The sequence below is a fragment of the Denticeps clupeoides genome, chromosome 19 (genome assembly GCF_900700375.1).
Source record: "Denticeps clupeoides chromosome 19, fDenClu1.1, whole genome shotgun sequence".
Classification (NCBI taxonomy): Eukaryota; Metazoa; Chordata; class Actinopteri; order Clupeiformes; family Denticipitidae; genus Denticeps; species Denticeps clupeoides.
The window spans coordinates 851,177-877,427 of NC_041725.1; the positions used below are offsets into that span (position 1 = coordinate 851,177).

The window sequence follows — 26,251 nt, forward strand, 5'->3', positions numbered from 1 at the left end:
TGTTGAAAAAAAAGAGACCTGCTAGTAATAGCTTGTTATAATGGACAATCAACAAAGGTGTGGGGCTGGTCCACCCAATAAGACTCTCTCAACATGTCTCTCTGTCTCTGCCAGGAGCATCCTGACTCACCAATCTCACACAAAACAGCTACATGGAGGACATAAGTTTGCATTCACATTTGCTAATATGACTGCACAATATGTTATAATGAACCGAAGATTGGTGGTGCACGTTCTGAATCAATGGTTGTCTCGTGCGCCTATAACTCTTTACTACAGTTCAAACTGAAGAGAAAGTAAAGCGTGACAAATTCTGTGACACTTTATACAGTATTCCGTCCTAGCCAATATGCTCATAGCTAATCGATGCCTGTCTGTTTTAGGACTGTTAGGAAGCCTACCAAATGAACACATAACTCTCTCTTTCTTTACCTTCTGCTCTTCCATAACCCAACTGCTTTTCTGGAACCCCTTGAGCTATCAAAAGCTATTTTAAATCTGACATATTGATGTGAACTTCCATCTTCTCCACCTGTGCATTTGAACACTACACCACCTTCTGGATGTCCCTGGTTTACAGGTACCCGTGGTTCTGAGATTAAAGTCACAACTGTGTTTATGTTCACGCTGGAAGAATGGTCACATTTCCCTTTTAAGAATACAGAAATGCACACATGACCCCTCTAATCCGTTGGTGACTTAATCTACTGGTCATTTGTCAGTGGTGGATTTCACGCCTATAAAGGACTGCCCCTTTCTGTGACTGGCGCCGTGACTTCTCCATTCTAAAGACCTCGGAGTCATAGGAGAGGCCGTTAGGGGAGCGGTCTTGTATTTCCGGGTGAAATCTCAGTCGAGGTTTCCCAACACTGGAGGGGAAGGCAGTCGGATAGAGCGGAAACAAGAAAAGAGTGTGCATTACAGCTCTGAAACGGGGAAAAGCAGGAAGCAAGCGAAGTCATCCCATCTGCAAACGGGACCGCTGCCTCTTTCTAGTCGTTCATGTTCTAAACCATCCCCCGGTTGTAATGGATTTACTGGAACTCTAAACAGCTGCAGCGTAAGCAACTTTCTGGACGCTTCCGCATACGACAGGACCGACGTCTGACAGGACCACCGAAAAACGCCTCTACTGAGGTGAGTCTAAAGCTCCCTCCGACGTCACGAGGGTGTGAATCCGTTTACCGGCTCTGTGCACCGACATATAGAGATCCATGGAGAGAGGACCTGACCCTTCAAACAGAGACTGAGACACACACACACACACACACACACACACACACACACACACACACAAACAAGCTCTCGTTACGTGTGTGCGTGTAGGCCAACAGTGCGTGCCTTATTTTCGCTCTTTTCGCGAGGTCTCGGTAAAAAAGTTGAGGATCGCGCCAGCGTCACGCGCTGGCATTTGTGTGAATGAGTAGAAGAAGCGCGTGCGAGCCTGTGGCAAAACAAAACGAAAAATGATTCCGGTTGTTGGCGGGATATCGGACAAATCGGATCTCACCCGAAAACCCAGGTTTATTCCGTAGCAAACGGTGTGAAGCTTTTAGTGTAATAGCAGCCAAGTCTGTTGCTTTCCCCCCTACTTTTTAAACGTCCTATGTGAGTGAATTGGACCATTCTCTCTATGTTGCCTGACTGTGGTCAGCATGCTGTTATCCAGGTGAGAGACTGTGCCTGTATCCAGTTGGTCTCCCTAATTAATACGACATTAAAGGCACATGCATATCACAAAATAACATAAATAAGCTATATATGTCTCTGTATGAGCAAAAGAGACAGACAGAAAGAGTCAAGTATTGGTCAGGGAGGTGATGTCATCAGGCAATGAATAGGGATTTCATCAGACCCTCACACAGCCTAGTAGGAGGGACACAAATACACATATGACACATGATTGAAATAATTGGTCTATTCATGGTTGCATGTTTATTAAGAGAGCATGAATGAGTTACGTACAAACATTTTATTTGTAGACCTGCATAGATGATTATTTTGCAGATTAAGATTCATGCCTTTTCATTAATATAAATGAACACATTACACTCCAAAAACATTTGACATTTGAAATTACAGCTGACACTTGTGAGTGATAGTCTTGTGCAGATCTGATGACTGTTTTGCTGTCTGTTATTTTGCTATCTCAGATACACACACAACATACACACTGAGATTTGTGAAGAACTGTGCTAGTCTTTGCAGGACAAGCCTCAACTTGTGGAAGTATTCCGATAAGAGAGGCAGAGGGATATTTTTGTTAATGTGTTCTGTGACAGACAGCATGTCCGTGTTACCTTTTGATTATTGTTAAATCTGAGCACACAAAATTAAAATAGGCATTACTCAGCTTAGGAGCTGTATGTTTGACAAAACCATGCAGAAGTTCACTTGAAATAAAGCTGTTCTTTGTCCTTCAGCATCTGGTAACTTATTAACCAACAAGAGACCTGTGTGTGAGTTTACAATAATTACATTTATTTGAATAGCTTTATTTTGGATGGAGAGTGTGTTTGTGTGTTTTTATGCAGAGATTATTAGTCTACAAAACTTAATTGTTAAGTCTGTACTTAAAATTTAATCATAGTATGAAGTGTTTTTTTTTATTTTATTGAAATATCATTGGTTCATTGCAGTATATCCTCTTTCTTTCTTTGTGATGTACATGTTAATGTTTGTTAGGCTTGGGAATCACAATATGTTGCTCTGGATATAACAATTTTGCCAGCTGTACTATAACAAATGTGTATGCTATAAAGAATCTTAACTTTTCAATCACTCAATGGCATTGATTCATCAATACTGGATACCAGCATATTGCCAAAAATACATGAATGGGACAATAATAAAATCAGGCACTATTTGAATAGGTGGTGTTACTAATAGTAAAAAATGCCTGAGTAAATGGTTAATATATTTTTCCCCCTGTACATTTTGTACTTTACATTTTGGCCAAAGTAATTGTGATTTTTGTTTTTTGTGAACATTGAGCAACCCTACAGAGAAATAGTTAAGAGGTAATGGACGATGTAGAGTTGTTTAGATTTTTTTTATATACCTAGTTAATAGATTTTGTAATTTTGTAAATTTGTGATTATCAATTATAATGGGTGGTAGTAGCCTAGTGGGTAACACACTCGCCTATGAACCAGACGACCCAGGTTCAAATCCCGCTTACTACCATTGTGTCCCTGAGCAAGACGCTTAACCCTAACTTGCTCCAGGGGGACTGTCCCTGTAACTACTGATTGTAAGTCGCTCTGGATAAGGGCGTCTGATAAATGCTGTAAATGTAAATGTAAATTATTACAATAGCTATTACATTATTACATTTGCCTTTCTTGCATTGTATTATTTGAATAGCAAAAGGCACTTACTAGTAGGGCTACAACTAATGACTCTGCTGTAGTTTTTCTTACCAGAGTTCTCTAGTTCTCTATTCTCTAAAGAGGAAGGTCATAAGATGCTGTTTGAAAATACTAAGTGACTCTGCTGTTTGGATGTGGATGTGGCACACACAAATGATATATGTATTTAATCACGAAAAAAAACAATTCAAATGTAAGTGCAAAAAGAACAAAACAGGTGACTTAAGGTTCATTGAAAGTATACAAAAATAGTATGTTTTGTTTGGAATCCAAGTTCAAAAAGGCTTTTTTTTTTTTTTTTCTTTTTTTAAAAGCCTTACTGAGCTCTTTTTTTTAAATTTTTTTTTTATTCTTATTATTCTTCCTATGAGTTAGGCCAGGTATTTGTAAAAGGATGCACATGCTTATTACTACTACTATAGAAGGAGCAGAAAGCTGTATCAGTTATCACAAATTAACATGAAAGTTTACCACATATTAGGTACTTCCTACAAATTAAAATAATTTTATTGATTTAGTCATTTTAGCTGCACTTTCAATACTGCTTTCCTAAATAATTATTTGCCTTGTACATGTACAATTACAAAGCTGAATCTGATCTAACTATCATTTAACTTTTTTATTCCCCAAACCCATAGATTAGTACTGTGCTGTATAAATGGTATGACCAACGGGAGAGATTTTGATTATACCGGCCTCGAGAAAATTTGTTACATCACCTCCTCGAGAAAAATTAGTTGCATCACTCCTCAAGAAGCCCACTCCTCGAGAAAATTAGTTGCATCACCACACGGATTCACAACAGTGGCCAATCACCATGTGGGTAGCTGTCAAAGCTAGTGACCCGGGAATCGAGGCAAGACCTTTGGGCTTGTCGAGAGTCACGGTCTGACATATTGGATGTGTTGTGCCAACAACAGGGTTGGGAAAACGAACCCAGATTTTTGGGGGGATTTGCACTAAAATGAAGTGCACACAACTGAATTCATATCAGGTTGTCTAGTTTTCACTTTGTGTGGTTTGACATATGGCTTGGCTCAGTGGGATCTACGAGTCATTCGCAATTCCCCCAATTTTTTTATTATTCTAGTCCGAAATACGACATTTTTTGGACTTTGTGGCCAGATGGTTAACAACAACAACATTTATTTCTTATATGGCCCATAATCACATACAGTATGTCTCAATAGGCTTTGACAGGCCCTACAGTTGACACCCCCCACACTTGACCCTTCTGCACACAAGGAAAAACTCCACAGAAAAGAAGAAACCTTGGGAAGGAGTGATACAGAGAGGGACCCCCTTCCAGGGTAGAGTGAGCCTGCAAATGGTGTCAGTGCAGGGCTGGTGATGATTTGTACAATATAATAAGTCCTACAGAAGTCCAGAATGTAGTCCAGTGTCATGGTCTAGATTACGTGTCCATAATGATGCTACTGGTCCACTTGAAGATCCCTGAAGCTGTAGTTGTAACGGTGGTGGTGGCTGTGGTGACCCTCTGGTTCGTTTCATGCTATGTCCTCGTTTAGCAGTTGTTAGGAACCAGGATTTAATTTGCTGGTCTCTTTACTGGGGTCTGCCAGTAGTCTGGGCGCTTGATTCCGTGTCTCGGAGAAAACAAACAGAAGCAGCGGCAGACGGTGGCACTGTACGACCGATACTGAAATGTGTAGTAATAGTAGTATATTGGTGCTACAGTGCCACCGTACAGTACCCTAACTAGGACAGCCTAACTAGGGTGAATTTAACTTTGTATGTGTCTAACAGGGGGACTCTGTGATAAACTGGAATTTATAATTGACACTGTGTCAACGTGAAGTGAAATGAGTGTCTAGGACTTTAACAAAAAGCCAGAGAAAACAGATAGGTTTTGAGATTGGATTTAAACACTGACACACTGTCTGAGTCCCGGACACCAACTGGCCGTTCCACAACTGCGGAGCTCTATAGGAGAAGGATCTGCTCCCAGCTGTGACCTTCTGTACCCTTGGTACCAGTAGTGACCCCGCACCCATTGATCGAAGGGGGCATGGCGGGTCGTAAAGAACTAAAAGTTCACTCAGGTACTGCAGGGCGAGACCATTTAGAGCTTTATAGGTCAAAAGTAGAATTTTGTAGTCAATCCTAAATTTGATGGGTAACCAGTGCAAACGCTGCACTCAGATCAAGCAGGACAAGCAGCGAGATGCGTCCCTGATCAGAGGCCAACAGCAGGTCATTAGCCACTTTAACCAGCGCTGTCTCAGTGCTATGATGAGGTTTAAATCCCGATTGATATACTTCATGGATATTGTTACTGTCTAGGTATGCGCTCATCTGCTGGACTTTTGATTTTTGATATAAACGGAAGGTTTGATATCGGTCTATAATTTGAAAGCTGACTGCGATCAAGATCCGGCTTTTTCATCAGGGGTCTAATGACTGCTACCTTGAACGAACTTGGTACATGGCCGGTGCTAAGGACGAGTTAACAATTTTGATGATATAATATCGGGTGCTATTTGCTTAAGGAACCTTATTGGAATCGGATCCAAAGCGCAAGTACATTGATTTGACGACGAGATTAATTTAATTAATTCATGCTCTTTAATAAGGTTGAAGCGTTCCCTGGTCCCGCTGACATCATAAAATACATAGAACTCTTTCATTTAGGTCAACAGCAATAACAACATGTAAACTATGCTATGAGGTGCCCCTAGGCCATATATCAAGAAAAGCTTGCACATACACTATCTTTCCTCACGCATCTACATACAAACTACATGCATACACCATATATTCCTCATGCATCTACATTTACAGCATTTATCAGACGCCCTTATCCAGAGCGACTTACAATCAACAGTTACAGGGACAGTTCCCCTGGAGCAATTTAGGGTTAAGTGTCTTGCTCAGGGACACAATGGTAGTAAGTGGGATTTGAACCTGAGTCTTCTGGTTAATAGGCGAGTGTGTTACCCACTAGCCTACTACCATCTACATAGTAACTGCGCACACACACCATATATTCCTCACGCATCTACAAACAAACCTCACACATACACCGTTTTACTTTTTTTTTCCCCAAACCCATACCTTTGATGGAGATTAGTACTGTGCTATATAAATTGTATGGCCAACAGGAGATATTTAGATTATACTGGCCAAACGCGGTGGTGGCCTAGAGGTTAAGGAAGCGGCCCTGTGATCTGCCAAGGTTCCACTGAGGTGCCACTGAGCAAAGCACCATCCCCACACACTGCTCCCCAGTGCCCACTGCTCACCAAGGGTGATTGGTTAAAAGCAGAGGACACATTTCGTTATGTGGACTGTGTTCTGTGCTGTGTATCACAATGACAATCACTTCACTTTCACTTTTCATATTCCTCACACATCTATATACAAACCTTGTGCAAAATCAAAGTGAAGTGATTGTCACATGTGATACACAGAAGCACAGCACACGGTGCACACAATGAACATTCAGGCAGAACAGCGACAGTGGATTTTACCATCCTGGAAAAATGGCAGGAAGCACTGAGTCAAGCCATTAATTGAATTAATGGCATAATGAAATAGTCACAGACTACGCTGAAGTCAGCTTCTTATTTGCAGCTCCTTATTAGAATGGTTCGTTCCAGCTTAAATGCCGATCAGCAGGCTGTAGTACCCATATTACCAGGAGTTCAGCGAGTCTTACAGTGAGGAAATTTGTTTTAAATCTGTATGTAGTGATGATCTCTGTGTGCACTCAAAATTTTTAAATATTCTCACTTGTACCTGTCTTGCCCAACACATGTGCTTTGGTTTATGATGAATGACAGTTTTCTTACCAGATGAGAAATTTCTTACTAGGGTTCATAAGCTTTGGGCTGCTGAAAACTTGTTTAGGGTAAAATAGGATGTGTAGAAATAGCATCAAGTGTTACTTGTTAAGATGCCATTCTAATATTAATCAAATATAATTAAATATAATAGCTTGACTCAGTGTTTCCTCCCAGGATGGTAAAATCCGCTGTCGCTGTTCTGTCTGAATGTCCAGATCCGTGGGACCAGCAGGGCAAGCCCGCCAATGGCAATGCTCTCTGCACGGTCCTCATTATAAATATTAGCTTGCACATGCACTATGTATTCCTTACGCATGTACATAGTAACTTTGAACACTCACCATATATTTCTTCATGCATCTAAATACAAACCTTGCACACATTCACAACTTTTTCCTCGAACACATACTACTTCTGTCGCGCAGTCACATAGTTCTTTGTGCACATCACACAGGACATTTTTAAAGAATATATTGTGTATGCTTGAGGTTTATATATAGATGTGTGAGTAAAGGTAGTGTAGAGGAGCTTTTCTTGATCTATGGCCTAGGCAGTGCTTCATACAACGCTCCCTGTTTCATGTTCCATTTTTTCATGGTGTCTGGCTTAACAAGCAACCATACAAACTCATGTTTCCTGCTTCTCAGCTCCAGAGAGTTTCCTGCTTCTTCAGCACGCTTATATAACAGGCCACACCACACTGTGACGTTAAATTGCAAAGGATTTTTCGCACTGCTTGTGTGTGTGTGTGTGTGTGTGTGTGTGTGTGTGTGTGTGTGTGTGTGTATGTATATATATATATATATACACACACACACACACACACACACACATATACACACACGCGCACACACACTTCAGATTTGATCTGGAGAGCCTTAAGACCCAGAAGATTTTTTTGAGATTTCAATGCTGACCCATGGCATTGTGCTGAATTTCGATGATTCGCCATGGAATAGGAAGTCGCTTTTATTTGCACATACAAAATACAATCTGAACCAAACTTCATATGATTGATCAGAGGCAGCGGAAAAAGGAAAATAGCTTAAAACATCCACCGATCTGGACCAAACTTTTGGTGATTTGAGAAGTGTAAAGACTTAGTGCGCAAATTTACTGGAATAACCGCAGAGTCACCTACTGGAAAAATTATCAACTGATTTGCACCAAACTTAATAGAATTGATAACATCATCGTCTTACGCATTTGATGAAAGCGGTGTTCCGCACACGCCTCGAGGAGTGTGGCATGCTTCAGGCCGAGCATCACTGCTTGCAGTTTTAATATGGCATTATATTTTCAACCAATTTGCTCTAAATTATTAGACCACCTTAATTTTTCTTCTTAGACCTTTTCCTTAAATGAACAGTGTAAAACTGTAAAAAGCTAAGGCCCCCGTCCCTGGGGGCAGCACAGTGCGCACAATATTAAAACCCATAAACATGTACCAATTTATACATATCATCTTAATGTGGAGAATCTCAACTAAAGGCACACCAAAATGAAATCTACCTAAACAAATCACAACACCAACACTATGCACACAAACAAACATCACCAAAAAACTGCAGGACCATGTCCAACAGTGAATAAATTAATTGGCAGCCCAATTCACAACCAAAAAACTGCACCTCTACGGGCGGCGAGATAACTGCTTCAGAGAGAGAACTGAATCCGAGAACTGTTTCATATTGAGGGGCTCAATCCCTTTGTTATGTTTGGTTTTACTAATGAATCAAAAGACATCTGCATGTTGGAGAGGAGGAATTAACTGCCCACCCAGCCATTTTTGTTGATGTGTAAATTTAGCCATACATATTACACTGTATATATTGCAGTAAATAATTTGAAATGATGTATTTCAATGTACATTTTTCTAAATTAACTTTAAATAATACAACTGTTTTTGAAAGGGTAACATGTCCATAGCAAAAGCACTACAGCAGGAAGTTGTATAATAATTTTTTCAGATACGTGACCATACGGTAACCATATACTAGAATATTTTACATTTACAACATTTACATTTACATTTACAGCTTATATCTGGGCAATTCTACTTTAAGTGAAATACCAGGTATTTGTATGATGTGAGAGATTATATAACATTTTATTATATAACATTCATCTGATATCAGAAAATATTTATATGAACCTCTCCTTGTTTATATTTTATCATGCAGTCCTTCCAGGATTCCACGATTTTATTTAGTGATTTTTAAAATTATAATGAATTTTTGCAAAGGGTACCAAACAGGCTAGGACCGCCCCTGGTTATTTCCTTGTGTGCTGTCAGTACCCATTTGGTACCACTTGCCCGATCAGTTCCGCACCTGCACGCGTACTTCGAAAGCCACCATGTTACAACCTAAACCGAATACTCACTGTTTGGGTTACTGATCAGGTAAATAGTACAAATTGGACACTGACACACTGACACCAATGGATTACTTTCCAATTGAAGGCTTGTTGTTTTTTATTTTTTGAGTTTGCAGTATTTTTAAGACCTTTAAACTCTAGATTTAATGATATTTTAAGGTCTTATTTTTAATTTTTTTGCAAACTTGAATTTAGGACTTTTGTAGAAACCCTGCCATGTGCTCTGCTACAGCCTAAAACAAATGGTTTGTGGTTTCGTGCTGGTGATTTGACTGTCATTTTTGCGAGGACTGATATCTCTGTGTGAGGCTAGTATAATCAAATTTAGATCACATTTTATATATATATTTTTTTATTGTTCTTTTTTAGTCAATTTATTTTTTTATGTTGTTCTTTTGAATGGGGAACATATATGTGGAATATACATATGATATTTTCAAAACTATCCCAAAACATTGGTTTAGTCCATTTGTGGCGACCATTTGTTCCTTACACATTATCCATTCCATATCAGTATTGTTTTACAGCATGATTTTTTTCTTTTTTTTAAGATCACAATTGTTCCTTTAATTTTTTAAAGCAGTGCGTAAAACTAGTTTTTGAGAATAGGGACAAATACTTTACAATGCATTACAAGTGATATTTATTACAAAGACCTTTGTTGCAGTTCATGACCTGGGAAGCAGTTAGCTGATGAGAAATTTTTAACGATGAGGTTCTATTTATGTGGGTATGCGCATGGCTGTGTTCACGATTTGTTTGGATTTGTAAATATGTCAGACTGACCATTTAATCACACATCTGTCTGATCAGGCTAAAGAAATCTGAATCTAAATATGTAAAAATTTTGGTTAAATTAAAAATTTTGGTTAATAAGCTTACAAAGAATAAATAGTATTGACATTGACTTAAAAATAAAATGGCTAACCTTAACACACTAGCACTAGGGTGCCAATGTGGCTTCTGGCTTGGTTCCTAAATTCATTCCATTGATTATTATTTATAGACCCCCTGGACCTTATTCTGAGTTTCTTAGTGACTTTACAGATTTTGTCTCCAACTTAGTTGTATCTGTGGATAAAGCCCTAATTGTCGGCGACTTTAACATCCACTGTGATAAATTAGAAGACTCACTAAGAACCGCATTCCTGTCCTTATTAGACTCAGTTGGAGTTAACCAACATGTAACAGGACCTACTCACGAAGGTGGTCACACGCTCGATCTTGTGTTGACCTTCGGTTTAAATATAGAAGATATAGTTACTCTTCCGCAATCTGAAATGGTCTCAGATCATTTCCTCATCGCTTTTAAAATATGTCTCAGACACAAAAAACTCAATCCCCCTCGTTATAGAGACAAACGGACAATTACATCAAGTACGGCACAGAGGTTTATTAATACCTTACCAGATTTATCAACGCTGATAAACTCACCGTCAGACCCCGCTGAACTTGACCAAGCGACCAAATGTCTAGAATTAACAGTGCGTAGTACGTTAGATATAGTCGCTCCCCTCAAAAGGAAGATAATAAGAGATAAAAACTTAATTCCTTGGTATAATGATCGCACGCGCTCGCTTAAGAAGACCGCCCGGAAATTAGAACGCAAATGGCGTCAAAGTAAATTAAACATATTCCGAATAGCTTGGAAGGAGAGCCTACTTAACTATAAGAAGGCTCTTAGCGCGGCTCGATCAACATATCTGTCCTCGTTAATAGACAAAAACAAAAATAATCCCGGATTCCTGTTTAAAACTATAGCCAAACTAACCAGGAATAAGACAGAAACGGATGCGACCACTCAATATAATCATAGTAGTGATGATTTTATGAATTTCTTTAATACGAAAATTGTCGCAAATAGAGAGAAGATTAAAAGCACAACAAATAGCTCCGCCGATATTTCCATGGAAAATACTCTTCTAATAGACCACCGATTAGAACGATTTAACCCTATTAAAGAGCATGAATTAATCAAATTAATCTCATCATCAAATCAATGTACTTGCGCTTTGGATCCGATTCCAACAAGGCTCCTTAAGCAAATAGCACCCAATGTTATAAATTCTATCCTCAAAATTGTTAACTCGTCGCTTAGCACCGGCCACGTACCAAGTTCGTTCAAGGTAGCAGTCATTAGACCCCTGATTAAAAAGCCGGATCTTGATCGCAGTCAGCTTTCAAATTATAGACCGATATCCAACCTTCCGTTCATATCAAAAATCTTAGAAAAAGTTGTAGCCCAGCAGCTGAGCACATACCTAGACTGTAACAATATCCACGAAGTATATCAATCAGGATTTAGACCTCATCATAGCACTGAGACAGCGCTGGTTAAAGTGGTTAATGACCTGCTGTTGGCATCTGATCAGGGACGCATCTCGCTGCTTGTCCTGCTTGATCTGAGTGCAGCGTTTGACACTATTGATCACGCTATTCTCCTTAAGGGAACAGCCCTTGAATGGTTCAGATCATATCTGACGAACCGATATCAGTTTGTGGACATCAATGGTGTTTCGTCTTCACACAGTAAAGTAGAGTTTGGTGTTCCACAAGGTTCTGTCCTAGGTCCGTTACTTTTTTCTCTATACATGTTACCTTTAGGCGACGTTATCCGCAAACACGGTATTAGCTTTCATTGCTACGCTGACGACACACAGCTGTATCTGTCAGCAATGCCAGACCAGAGGCAGCAGCTGAACAAAATAGAGAATTGTCTGAAGGACATTAGACAGTGGATGCTCACCAACTTTCTCCTGTTAAACCCTGACAAGACAGAAGCGCTTGTACTCGGGCCTCAAGCAGCCAGGCATAAACTGGCTGACTACACAATAACCCTGGATAGCCTTTCTATCTCAGCGAGTATTGAAGTGAAGGATCTAGGAGTCATCATTGATGCAGGTCTCTCATTCAGTTCGCACGTAGATAATGTCACTAGAATAGCATTCTTTCACCTTAGAAATATTGCGAAAATAAGAAATATAATTTCAATGCATGATGCAGAAAAGTTGGTCCATGCATTTATTACATCAAGGTTAGATTACTGCAATGCATTATTGTCTGGATGCTCTAGTAGGTGCATGAGTAAACTCCAGCTAGTACAGAATGCTGCAGCCAGAGTTCTAACCAGAACCAGGAAATTTGACCACATCACCCCAGTCTTACAATCACTGCACTGGTTACCCATCAAATTTAGGATTGACTACAAAATCCTACTTTTGACCTATAAAGCTCTAAATGGTCTCGCCCCACAGTACCTGAGTGAACTTTTGGTTCCTTACGAACCGCCACGCCCCCTTCGATCAATGGGTGCGGGGTCACTACTAGTACCAAAGGTGCAGAAGGTCACAGCTGGGAGCAGATCCTTCTCCTATAGAGCTCCGCAGTTGTGGAACAGCTTGCCTGTCAGTGTCCGGGATTCAGACACAGTCTCAGTGTTTAAATCCAATCTCAAAACCTATCTGTTTTCTCTGGCTTTTTGCTAAAGTCCTAGACCCTCATTTCACTTGATTTTGACGCAGTGTCAATTATAAAGTCCAGTTTATCACAGAGTCCCCCTGTTAGACACAGACAAAGTTAAATTCACCAGTTAGGCTGTCCTAGTTAGGGTACCGGGCCACTGTAGCACCAATATACCGCTATAACCACATATTTCAGTATCGGTCGTACAGTCCAACCGTCTGCCGCTGCTTCTGTTTGTTTTTCTCCGAGACACAGAATCAAGCACCCAGACTACTGGCAGACCCCAGTGATCAGACCAGCAAATAAATCCTGGTTCCTGACAACTGCTTTACAAGGACAAAACATGAAACAAACCAGAGGATCACCACAGCCACCACAATTACAACTACAGCTCCAGGGATCTTCAAATGGACCAGTAACATCATTACGGACACGTAATCTAGACCATGACACTGAATACATCCTGGACTTCTCCAACCCTACAACCGTAGGACTTATTATTATATCATATCCAACCCTGCACTGACACCGTTTGCAGGCTCACTCTACCCTGGAAGGGGGTCCCTCTCTGTATCACTCCTTCCCAAGGTTTCTTCCTTTCTTTTTTTTTCTCTCTCCTAGATTTTTTTTTGTGTGCAGAAGGGTCAAGTGTGGGGGGGGTCAACTGTAGGGCCTGTCAAAGCCCATTGAGACATACTGTATGTGATTTTGGGCTATATAAGAAATAAATGTTGTTGATGTTGTTGTTGGTTGCTGGTTCAAATCCCGATCTGCCACGGTGCCACTGAGGTGCCACTGAGCAAAGCACCATCCCCACACAATACTCCCTGGGTGCCTGTCATGGCTGCCCACTGCTCACACAGGGTGATGGGTTAAATGCAGAGGACAAATTTCACTGTGTGCACCGTGTGCTGTGCTGCTGTGTATCACAAGTGACAATCACTTCACTTCCATCAAAAAATGAAAAAAATTATCCAGAGCGACTTAGTCAATAGTTACAGGGACAGTCCCCCCTGGAGCAACTTAGGGTTAAGTGTCTTGCTCAGAGACACAATGTAAGCGGGATTTGAACCAGGGTTACCCACTAGGCTACCAAATGTATATAATGTATATTTATGTAAAATTTATTGCAGTTCATTTTTTTTAAAACTCACATTTATATAAATATTTATCTAGAGTGTATATGGGTGCAATGTAACAGAATACATTTAAAAGCAAAACACATACAGAATACAAAATCCAAATATTAGAAATTACAAGGCATTATTTAGAATCAGTCTTAAGAACTTAACACTTATGAACATTTATGAACTTCCTTCAGAAGTCTAATAGTAAGATCAAAATTGTGAAGTGTTTTGATGCTCTTGAAGGTGGGATTTTACTCTAAGGATGCTGGTGCATATTGACTGTTTATTTATAAAAAGTAAAACATTTCTGTGAAGAATTGTTATTTTCTCAATTTCTTTTGATTATTTGTTAATTTTAAAAATCAGCTGTTTTGTGTGCAGTGGTATTTTGCCTGCATCTATTTATTGCAATTTTTTCTCCCAGCCAATTGTTTTGTACAATTTTTGACATTTAGAATGCAATGTGACTCATCTGCATGTCCCCACCAGGAGTGTTTCAGAAGTGGAATGTTTTAATGGCTAGCTGATTCTTTTCCAGGTCATATGTGTAAATTGTTGCTTATTTTTAGTCTAGAGACCAAGGTTTTTACCAAGGTTAAGTTTGCTGTATGACGAAATTGTTATGGCTTTTTATTTATTTGTTTATTTTTAAATATGTACATTTTGAATTAATATTTTAGCAGGATGTAACATACCTGATTGCATATGGAGATATAACTGGATATAAATTTATATTTTTTCAGAGTGGCAGAAGAAAGCTCATGAACATTAAATTGTACCTGGTTGTGCTGTTTGAAGGTCATTGTCTGTCCAAAGGCAACTGGTCATGGACAACAACTTCTGAAGGAACAATGTTCCTGAAGTAGAAACATTAAAATTATATGTAGTGGCAGTGACTAACAACAGTAACTTGAACATGTGATGAGGAAGAAACGCTGATTACTCACTGCTCTAGCAAGCTGTATAATCCATGCACTCAGTCTGAGAGATGTTTTCTTTCCCAGATGTGTTTTACCAGATTATGACTGACATCTAAGCAAGCCTGAGAAAGTGTGACTGGGTGTATGTACATCAGGTGAGTAATCTAATAATTCTGCTTGTACACTAGAAATCTTATGCTAATTATTATGTCAAAGTGATTGTTTTGTCAGCAAGCACAGCACATGGTGCAATCTGTAACCTATCATGAAATGTGCCCAGGGAGCAGTGTGTGGGGAAGTTACCTTATTCAAATGGGCCTCATTTGGCACCTTGATTTGGGATTTGAACCCACAACCTTTCAGAGTCAAATGATTTTCTTGCTAGACCATTGCACCTTAGTTTTGTACCATTGACAGCTATCTAACTGGCACTAGGAGCTGAGGGGTGGTGGTGGGGCTAGTATGGAAAATATTACATAAAACTGAAATTTCCAACTTTATTAATGAAAATAGTTTTTTTTAGGGAGCCAACATGCCTAACTTGACTGATTATTTACCTGTTTCACATTTGCTAAATGCTAGAATAATGTTTCATAATAATTAGCAGCAACTGACTGCATTATGGACCTAATGACAAAAGATGTTAAAGGTTTCTAGGCAATTACAGTTCATGTACAGGCCTCTTAATGAAGTAAAAGTGTAACAAATTAATTGCATAGTTTCCAATGAATTCTTAAGACTAAAGCTTGCTATAATGCAAATAAATCTCATAAACAAGCATTGGAAAGAGACTGGTCCAATTTAGATTGTAGGTCCAAAAATACTTTACTTTATAAAAATATATGGGAGTGTGATTTTAAATATTTTTTTAGTTGCATGTGATTTCTACTCTCGTTGTGCCTCCATTTAAAAATAATGTAAAATCCCATGCAAAAGATAATTTTAATCCCTGTCATAGGCCAAACCCCACACAAGAAGAAAAATGCAGAACAAAATGCAGCTGCATTAATTGTGCAAATATTTATAAACTGTAGCATAATGAAATTAATTAACATATAGTATAAAATATGTTAATAACTTGCATATAGTTTGTAAGTTTTGGAATTGAATCTTTCCAGGGTTGACACTGGATGTTGAATTTTGTAGGTCCATATGGTTTTAAGGCTCTGTGCTCATGCCTCCCACAATGATGGATGTGTTGGATCTATGGGCAGAGTTGGGAGAGGTGGAGCATGTGAGTGTGGACTTCCTCCTTCCCACAGGCTTGTACATCCAGATGGAGGTTCCACGGGAAGCCACGATACAGCATATCAAACAGGTGGGTATATCCACATAAGATCTAATTTTTGTAAAATTAGAAGACCCGCCGACATTTTCTGGTTGACTGTGTGGGAGGTGGGGGCTTGTTCAGGTATGCACAATAGCAGTTTTGCCAGAGCGTTCCATGTGGCCCTGAACATGTGTGCTACCCAAATAATGACTAAAAGTAAGTCTTTGAGAATGGGTTTCTCAAGCCAGGTGGCGCATTAGACCAGGGGCTTATCTTCTGTTTCCAAAATGCATCACAAACTGCTTGAGGAAGCTGTTCTACTATGATAATTGGAGATGAAAATAAATTATGTTCAATAAAATGTACTTGTGTTTACCAACTGTTTATTCAGTTAAATAGCTGCATCCATGTTACCACGTCACGTTTGATGTGGTAATTTCACAGTTTGAAGACTCGTTCTCGCCCCCTACAGTGCAATTCGGCTAGGTATACATCCGCGCTAAAACATCAAGGTGAAAGTCATCATAGTGTAGCGGTTCTTCTGCGTTGTGTAACTTTTTGATTTCGTTTCTTGAACCACAAATGATGAGCTGACACCCAAGAGATTTTCTGTGCAAAGTGTATTCTGTACAAAAAGCAAGGTCGCGTCAGAACATCGCGTCAGAACATTGCGTCACACATCGCGTCTTTCTTTCTAAAAGAACATAAAAAAATATTCACAAAATAACACATGCTAAATATTCCTAATATGTACATAAATTAAAATGAAAGAAATTTTTTTCTGCAGATTAATAATATATAAATTAATTTTGTATTTTAGAAGAGCTTCTGGCCCTCGGAGTATATGCCGAGTACTCTGGCCCTTGGACAAATGTATTTGGTGCAAGACCTTAAATTTGATGAAGTGGCCTTAAAAAAAGGTCCTATAAAGTCTTAAATTTGGCCTAAAACCTGCAGTTACCCTGATCCCAATGAGAAAATGTGAGGTGCACATTTTACCTAATTTTTTCGTTGTTAATGCAGTAGAATGTCAGGCACAGCATTGACTCTGTATTAGTGCTGACTAGTATAGATGATAAACACAGTTTCTTTTTTTTGGCCTGATATATCAGTTATGTGCTGTAATCTGTATGGTTCTCATTTTATGTGCTTTACCTATCTTATTGCAGCTGCTATGGAAGGAGGCTGCAGGATACCCCTTGTTCACATTGCTAGGAGCAATGGAGGGGCACATGTTCGAGTGTGTTAACCAGACAGCTGTGCATGAGGAACTGGAGGATGAGACACGTCGACTATGTGATGTCAGACCCTTCTTACCAGTTCTCCGTGTAGTCACTCGCAGTGGTGGGCACAACGAGCGCCTGCTTGACTCCAAAATTGGAGTACTGATAGGAAAAGGTAATAGTCACTTCCTCTCTCACACATGGACACCAAAATATATAGTACCTGTCCTTAAAAACTTGAAGTGATCCCTTTTAAAAAAAAAAAAAAAAAAAAAAAAAAAATTAAACAATTAAACTGTCAATTAAACTATAGGTTCATTAGGTTCATTAGTCTGTTCTATTAGGAAGAAGAAATGGTTGTGAATCATCTTCAGCTGCTTTGATGCAAATGAAAATGATTTATTGCCCTGGACAGGCAATATCAAGATATCCTGCATTAAGGGAATGTTTTTGGTTGCCATTTGGTTGACATAGGTTTCAGCATCTACAGAAAGTCATTAGTCATTAAAATGCAGCTATGCAAATATGCCAACCAAACCACTAGTTTAATGTAAGTTATTTTTTTAAATATGGGGCAATAGTGTCCTGGTTCAAAGCACATTTACACATTTCTCATATTCATAGACACATGTTCAAATTCCTGGGTATGACATGTTTCAACTCTTGACAATAATCATAATCAGTTAATTGAAAAGGGAAAAATGTCATATCCACAGCCTACTGCAAGCCTCCTCTGCATTTAGTTTCACCACGGATATTTGGACAAGCAGTGTTACCCAGTGTCGCTAATTAGCCTAACTTACCAGTGGATAGACAAGGTCATATTACATGCAAAACAATTCCGTGGCTCGCACAAAAAATATATGCATTATAATGACCATTTATAATTATAAATGGTCATGTATTTATTTAATTACTGGGAAAAGAAGGAACTTTGCTTGAGTGTAATATAGTATAACATTTATTCTTCTTTTCCTCTCTTCCTATTTTTCCTAATGCCCTGATTTGCATTATTACTGCACTATTTCCCAAAGGCAGTGGACAATGGGAGATTTTATTCTCAAGTATTTTTAATAATGTTATTTTAATTTATTAAACATAGATTATGAACTTTGATAAGCTATACTGGTATTGTTTCTAAGCAAGCTAGAGCACATCAACAATTTTTATTTTTTTTTTTCTTCAGTCTGAACTGAAATCTACATTTGACTATAGAGATGACTTTTAACTAGTAGACATTTAATTTAAATTAGTGCCAGAATGCATTGATTTTATTGACATTTCATTGAGTATAATTTTTATGTTCTAAATGTTCTTCTGTAATTAATGACTATGTAAATAGTCATGGCCAAAGAATTTGAGAATGACACAAATACTGGTTTTCACAAAGTTTGCTGCTTCTGTTTTTATTATTGCAATTTGCATATACTCCAGAATGTTATGAAGAGTGATTAGATGAATTGCAAAGTCCCTCTTTGCCTTGAAAATTAACTTAATCCCCCCAAAAAACATTTACACTGCATTTCAGCCCTGCTACAAAAGGACCTGCTGAGATCATTTCAGTGATCCTCTCATGAACACACCGGTAAGAGTGTTGAAAAACACAAGGCTGGAGATCATTCTGTCATGCTGATTGAGTTAGAGTAGCAGACTGGTTTAAAAAAAACAAGAAAAGCATTCATTTCCAACCCTTTATTCAAAAACAGAACCAAAATCTTTAGAAAGTGCACAAACATGTTGCTCCTTGAGCTGTTATAATAATAATAAAATAAAATAGAAATTGACTAACACAAAAAACATACACATGTATGCTTTACATCTGGCAAATATAGATTTTTTTTTTTTTTTTTTTAAATAAAGTGCCACCTGAGCTGCCAGAATGATAAATAATTTATAAAAAAAATAAAGAACAATACAAATCAGAAAATTTAACAGGATTTGTTTGAATGTCAGAACTTGTTCACTAAACAACACTGCAGATGCACACACTCGCACATGCGCACACACACACACACACACACACACACACACACACACACACACACACACACACACACTGCAAAAAATGCTTTTCTAACTGTCCTGATTTCAGTCCAAATCTTAAATCAAGATACATTTACTAGACACATTAAATAGCATAAGAAATGATGTCTTGTTTTCTGATAAAACATATCAAAATTAAGTGATTGTTTAAAACAAGCAAAATTATCTGCCAATGGGGTAAGAAAACTAATCTTAATGAGATATAATCTCAAACAGAAGTTTTAAGCATCACTAAATTTTCCCATGCCATTTTTCTTGTCTAGTAATCTTGAATTAAGATTTTTTTTTAGATATTTGGACTGGAAACGAGACAAATTACTAGGTAAGAAAAGCTTTTTTTTGCAGTGTAGCTATACATGACAACAGATTGAAAAATGAATGGTCCAAAAAAGGCTAGTGAATAAAAACATGCCTTTAGTCTTTTAATGCAAAGTAACTATAGCACCCCTGCTTTACTACTGTTATTAACGAGCTAATGCTAACTTGTCATGCTTGTCAAGCTGGATGACGGGTAAACATTTACATTTACAGCATTTATCAGACGCCCTTATCCAGAGCGACTTACAATCAGTAGTTACAGGGACAGTCCACCTGGAGCAACTTAGGCTTAAGTGTCTTGCTCAGGGACACAATAGGCGAGTCGTCCACGCGGAGACGCAGAGAACAGTCCGAACGCTGTTTCATCCCCCCTCCACACCTGTAGGTGGCGCTGTAAGTCCCCGTCTAGTTCTCTTCCGTGGCGAGTTAAACACCAGCACCAGGGACATTACATTCCTCACTTCAAAACGGAACAAAAGTAGGATTCTGTAGCGACTTACCCTGCTGCTGAACTCCCTTCTTCCTCCTCAAACACTCCAACATGTTTGCGTTTCAGGTGCTGGATCATTGCCGTGGTGCTCCCGTGCCGTGCCATGTCGCTTTTGCATATTTTCGCGCAGATTTCTCTGCCATGTATCTTTCCTCTACCTCCGCTTGTGGTTTTTTTTTTTTTTTTTTTTTTTTTTTTTTTTTGGTCCGCGCTGTCTATGAGGCGCCAAACTCTGCTAGTATCTGTGCGCGAGAGCGACTGAGTGTGTTCACTTTGCTCCGCACTCAAATAAAGTTTTTTTGTTAATAATCAAACGTCACCGCGTCGCGCGACATAACGAATCAATTAGGAAATTCGTTGCCAACTCTTTTAGTTATCGAATTATATTGATTCAATCAATTCGTTGTTGCAGTCTTAGCATAAATAGTCATTTTCTCTAATGAAGCCCCTTTCTGATTGTTTGGGGCATCTGGAAAAATTGTTGTTCGGAGAAGAAAAGGTGAGCGCTTCCATCAGTCCTGTCTCATGCCAACAGAAAAGCATTCTGAGACCATTTGTGTGTGGGGCTGTTCTTCATCCGATGGATTGACCTTACTCACTGTTTTGCCTAAGAACACAGCCATGAATAAAGAATGGTACTAAAACATCCGCCAACAGCAACTTCTCAGCAACAGTTTGGTGAAGTACAATGCCTTTTCCAGCATGATTGAGCATCGTGCCATAAAGCCAAAGTGATAACTAAGTGGCTTGGGGAACACATTGAAATTTTGGGAAACTTCCAGACCTTAATCAAATTGAGAATTTGTGGTAAATCCTCAAGAGGCAGATGGACAAACAAAAACCCACAAATTTTGACTTCAAGCACTGATTATAGTTGACATGAATCAGGATTTGGCCCAGAACTTGATTGACAGCATTCCATGGTGAATTGCAGAGGTCTTGAAAAAGGCCAACTCTGCTAATATTGACTCTTTGCATAAGCTTAATGTAATTTTCAATAGAAATATAGTAACTTTGTGAAAATCAATATTTGTGTCATTCTCAAAACATTTGTTCACGACTAAGTTGAAAATTGTCAACATCTGGCTTTATGGATAAGAATAATTATGTACATTATATTTTTTAGTATGCCTTTGTCTAAAGGCATAGTAATCTTAGTGTATGTAAATGTCTGACTTAGATAAGTAAACAAAAAATCTATTTTTTTGTTATTCTGATATTTAGCACATTGAAAAGCAGATGCACAGGAATGCTGGGGTGGCCTCTACCCCCTCACAGACAAGATCCACCCAGTTGCTTTCCAATTGGGCCATTTGTATTCCTCAGTGCATCCTCCACCAGACAGCACAGCGATGCTTGCAGTTTTCTTTGCAGGATATTTTTTTTGCACGTTTTGAATCTTTTCATTGAATTCTTAATAATTAAAACAGCTTTGGTTCAATTGCCTTTGTTAATTTGATTGAGAGGTTATGGTTTCTGCCACTATTGTTGCTTATTATTATTTTTTTATTATAGAACAATAAAAAGTTGTCTTTTTATGCAGTGTATTTAAACATTTTTATTCCACATTTCACACCATAACATCACTTTATTATGTTGCAATTCTGTGACGATTGATTGACATTAGGGCTTCCTCAAATTCTGTATCTAAACTCATGCTTCTGGTTTCTTTGCTTGTATTGGCTTACAAAAAAAAATGAAAGTGGATTTAAAAATTTATTTCTTCTGTGTTTCTCTGGCTTCAGGTTTGCACGAGCTTGATTCATTACAGGACCAGGAAATAAAGGACTTCCGCACAAAGATGCAGCAAATCAGCAAGGAGAAAATTCAGCGCATACAGGTGATGTCATGGGAGGAGTGGCTTCGTACCCACTTCTCTCCCCAGCTGGAGGTTGGGCAAGTTGATGGAATGATTGAAAAGCTCTGTGAGGATGGGATCAAAGTTACCATGCACTATGACCAGTCACAGGTGCACAGTGAATAATGAATTACTCACATGTAGACACACTTATCCAGGAATTTCTATAGCTGCTAATATATGACACACTGCAACTTTTTTCAGGACACTGTGAGTGTTCGGGTTGATGTGAGCTGCACTGTACGCACTCTGCTAGAGTTGGCTCTCAGGAAGTGGGCCAACACTCATGGCCATAACAACTCTAGTTGCCTGAGTGACTACATCCTTCGGATAAGCAGCAAACTGGAGATCCTGTTTGAAGAACACCCGCTTATTCAATACAAGGTATACATATTTTTGTTCTATGTTAAACAAGCATAGAACATAACAATGAATAATTCATTTCTTAACTTAAGTTACTATGTGTTGGGAATATGTCTAATATTTGTGTGTGTGCAGTACATCCGAGAGTGTTTGCTGGCACAGGAGAGCCCTCACCTAACTGTGATGCACAGCAGTGTGCTTAGGGGAATGTTTGAGAGGGAGCTGGGCTGCATTGCTTCTGTTTGTGGACACAAACAGTCCAATGCCCCCCTCCCACTGCCCCCCAAAAAACGCCCTCCCTCTGTAAGTACCTGTGTTTGTGTGTGAATGTGTGTGTTTATATTGTTATTCATGGTTCATTAGGCATTATAAGGACAGTACTTGGGTTTCTCCCAGTTCTGATGGCAGTGCTGGGCATCTTCCGATTTTGAAGTTTATTAAGATTTTTTAACTTTGCTGATTGTTGTCTCTTATGATCCTCAAGATTAGCTGTTCCTTTGTGTTTTTAAAAAGAGCTTAAATAGCACATCTTGAAACTCCCCAAAAAGATTAAATTTAGACCTTGCTGATACAATACAGTACAATACAGTACAATCATCAATGATTTACTTTACTTTACTTTATTTGGCAGACGCTTTTATCCAAAGCGACTTACAATGGGATTTGATGAAATAAAATACAAATATACAGGGAAAAATATCATAGTCATCATACCACCTGATCTATCAGCAACAAGATGTAGTACAAATGAATATCAGCACGTTCAGGCCCAACTGATGGCTTATGAAAAAGACGTTTATTACAAAGGTTTCACACTAGAAACATCTTATGATTGATAAAACCAGAGAGATTTCTCATACTGAAACATACTGATTCCATTGGTTACGGAAGAATTTCTAAACTATTGAAGGTGTGCACTATTGGGGCCATAATCCAGAAATGGACCATAATATGACCATAAACCACCCATGACCTGGTGCTCCCCACAATATTTCAGACAGAGATGAGACAAAAATCATCAGGAGAGTTGTCCAAAAGCCAAGGAGCACTTGCACACAATTCTTTAAAAGAAAACAGTCAAAGTAATGCACTCAACCGCCATATACTGTATGCATGCTCACCGTGCAAAATTCAAATTATGATGAAAAAGTATGTTGAAACATTTAAAGTTTGTTATTTGGATGCTATAACACACACCACATTTGAATGTCAAAAGGCACTGAATGTCACCCCAAAAACACCATACCAATAAGTTTGGTCATGGTAACATCATGGTGTTGGGCTGTTTTTTTTTTTGTTTGTTTGTTTGTTTGTTTTTTTTAAAGCATACGGCACTGGCATACATCAGATAATTGAAGGAAGGGTGAATGAGAAAAAAAATTTACCAAGTCATTTTTGGTAAAAACCTGCTGCCTGATAGAGATTTCTTCTTTTGGGGAAGGTTTTTTTTTTTGGGAGATGGGGCATCTGCAGTGGATCAGTTTATGAACACACTGAACTGGAAGATGGCGGATACTACCTTTTTTGTTATCCACAGGGTTGTGGTTTTGCTTTGTGCAAATGGAATAGACAGGTGGAACTTATAGGCAATTAGTAAGACAGCCCCAATAATGGAGTGGTTCTGCAGGTGGTTACCACAGACCATTTTTAAGTTCCTATGCTTTCTGGCTGATGTTTTGGTAGCTTTGGAGTGCTTTCACTCGAGTGGTAGTTACAACCCACACAAGTGGCTCAGTTAGTGCAGCTCATCCAGGATACCACATCAATGTGTCTGTCAGGGTATTCCAGAGCATGGAGACGGGAGACAGGCCAGTACATCAGGAGACGTGGAGGAGGCCGTAGGAGGGCAACAACCATGCTACCTGGTTTCCTAATGCAAGACAATGCTAGAGCTCATGTGTCTGGAGTGTGCCAACATTCCTGCAAGACAAAGGCATTGATTCTATGAACTGGCCTGCCCGTTCCCCAGACTTGAATCCAATTCAGGCACATCTGGGACATCATATGTCGTTCCATCCACGTTGCACCACAGTGTCCAGGAGTTGGCATGCGCCACCAGGAGCATGCCCAGGCATTGTAGGGAGGTCATACACGCACGTGGTGGCCACACACACTACTGAGCCTCAATTTGACTTGTTGTAAGGACATTACATCTAAATTGGATCAGATTGTGGTGTGTTTTTCCACTATGATTTTGAGTGTGACTCCAAATCCAGACCCCCATGAGTTGATAAATTTGATTTCCATCAATAATTTTTGTGTGTCTTTGTTGTCAGTAGGGCTGCAACAACGAATCGATTGAATCGATAAAAATCGAGCACTAAAACAGTTGGCAACGAACGACGCGGAGACGTTTGATTATTAAAAAAAAACTTTATTGTAGCGCGGAGCAGAGTGAACACACTCAGATGCTAGCAGAGTTTGGTGCCTCATAGACAGGGTGGAGCAAAAATAAAAAAAAACGAGCGGAGTTAGAGGATACATGGCAGAGGCAGAGAAATCTACGTGAAAATATGCAAAAGCAACATGGCACGGCACGGGAGCACCACGGCAATGATCCTGCACCTGAAACGCAAACATGTTGGAGTGTTTGAGGAGGAAGAAGGGGGCTCAGCAGCAGGGTAAGTTGCTACAGAATCCTACTTTTGTTCCGTTTTGAAGTGAGGAACGTAATGTCCCTGGTGCTGGTGTTTAACTCGCTGCGGAGGAGAACTAGACGGGGACTTACAGCGCCACCTACAGGTGTGGAGGGGGGATGAAACAGCGTTCAGACTGTTCTCCGCGTGGACGACTCGCCCATTGAGTCCCTGAGCAAGACACTTAACCCTAAATTGCTCCAGGGGGACTGTCCCTGTAACTACTGATTGTAAGTCGCTTTGGAAAAGGGCGTTTATGTTTACCCGTCATCCAGCTTGACAGGCATGACAAGTTAGCGTTAGCTCGTTAATAACAGTAGTAAAGCAGGGGTGCTATAGTTATTTTGCATTAAAAGACTAAAGGCATGTTTTTATTCACTAGCCTTTTTTGGACCATTCATTTTTCAATCTGTTGTCATGTATAGCTACACTGCAAAAAAAGCTTTTCTTACCTAGTAATTTTGTGTCATTTCCAGTCCAAATATCTAAAAATCTTAATTCAAGATTACTAGACAAGAAAAATGGCATGAGAAAATTAAGTGATGATTAAAACTTCTGTCTGAGATTATATCTCATTAAGATTAGTTTTCTTACCCAATTGGCAGATAATTTTGCTTGTTTTAAACAATCACTTAATTTTGAGATGTTTTATCAGAAAACAAAGACATCGTTTCTTATGCTATTTCATGTGTCTAGTAAATGTATCTTGATTTAAGATTTTTTAGAGATTTGGACTGAAATCAGGACAAAACTACTAAGTTAGAAAAGCATTTTTTGCAGTGTGTGTGTGTGTGTGTGTGTGTGTGTGCATCTGCGAGTGTGTGCATCTGCAGTGTAGTGTAGAGAACAAGTTCTGACATTCAAACAAATCCTGTTAAATTTTCTGGTTTTGTATTGTTCTTTATTTTTTTTATAAATTATTTATCGTTCTGGCAGCTCAGGTGGCACTTTATTAAAAAAAAAAAAAAAAAAGTCTATATTTGGC

The 26,251-nt window shown here is 39.0% G+C and overlaps 1 protein-coding gene across 3 annotated transcripts in view; it reads left to right on the forward strand.

Annotated features, from left to right (window-relative positions):
- Positions 1 to 804: 804 nt before the first annotated feature.
- Positions 805 to 26,251, forward strand: part of pik3cb (phosphatidylinositol-4,5-bisphosphate 3-kinase, catalytic subunit beta) — a 60,217-nt gene continuing 34,770 nt past the window's right edge. Inside the window, exons 1-7 of one of the 3 annotated variants that reach the window (XM_028961896.1) lie at positions 805 to 1,137; positions 15,150 to 15,220; positions 16,212 to 16,383; positions 17,505 to 17,733; positions 22,155 to 22,378; positions 22,472 to 22,651; positions 22,766 to 22,933. In XM_028961896.1, the coding sequence (XP_028817729.1) occupies positions 16,240 to 16,383; positions 17,505 to 17,733; positions 22,155 to 22,378; positions 22,472 to 22,651; positions 22,766 to 22,933 (945 nt within the window). In that variant the 5' untranslated portion in view covers positions 805 to 1,137; positions 15,150 to 15,220; positions 16,212 to 16,239. The remainder of the gene's footprint in view (positions 1,138 to 15,149; positions 15,221 to 16,211; positions 16,384 to 17,504; positions 17,734 to 22,154; positions 22,379 to 22,471; positions 22,652 to 22,765; positions 22,934 to 26,251) is intronic. The other 2 variants (XM_028961897.1, XM_028961898.1) reach the window with 2 other exon arrangements.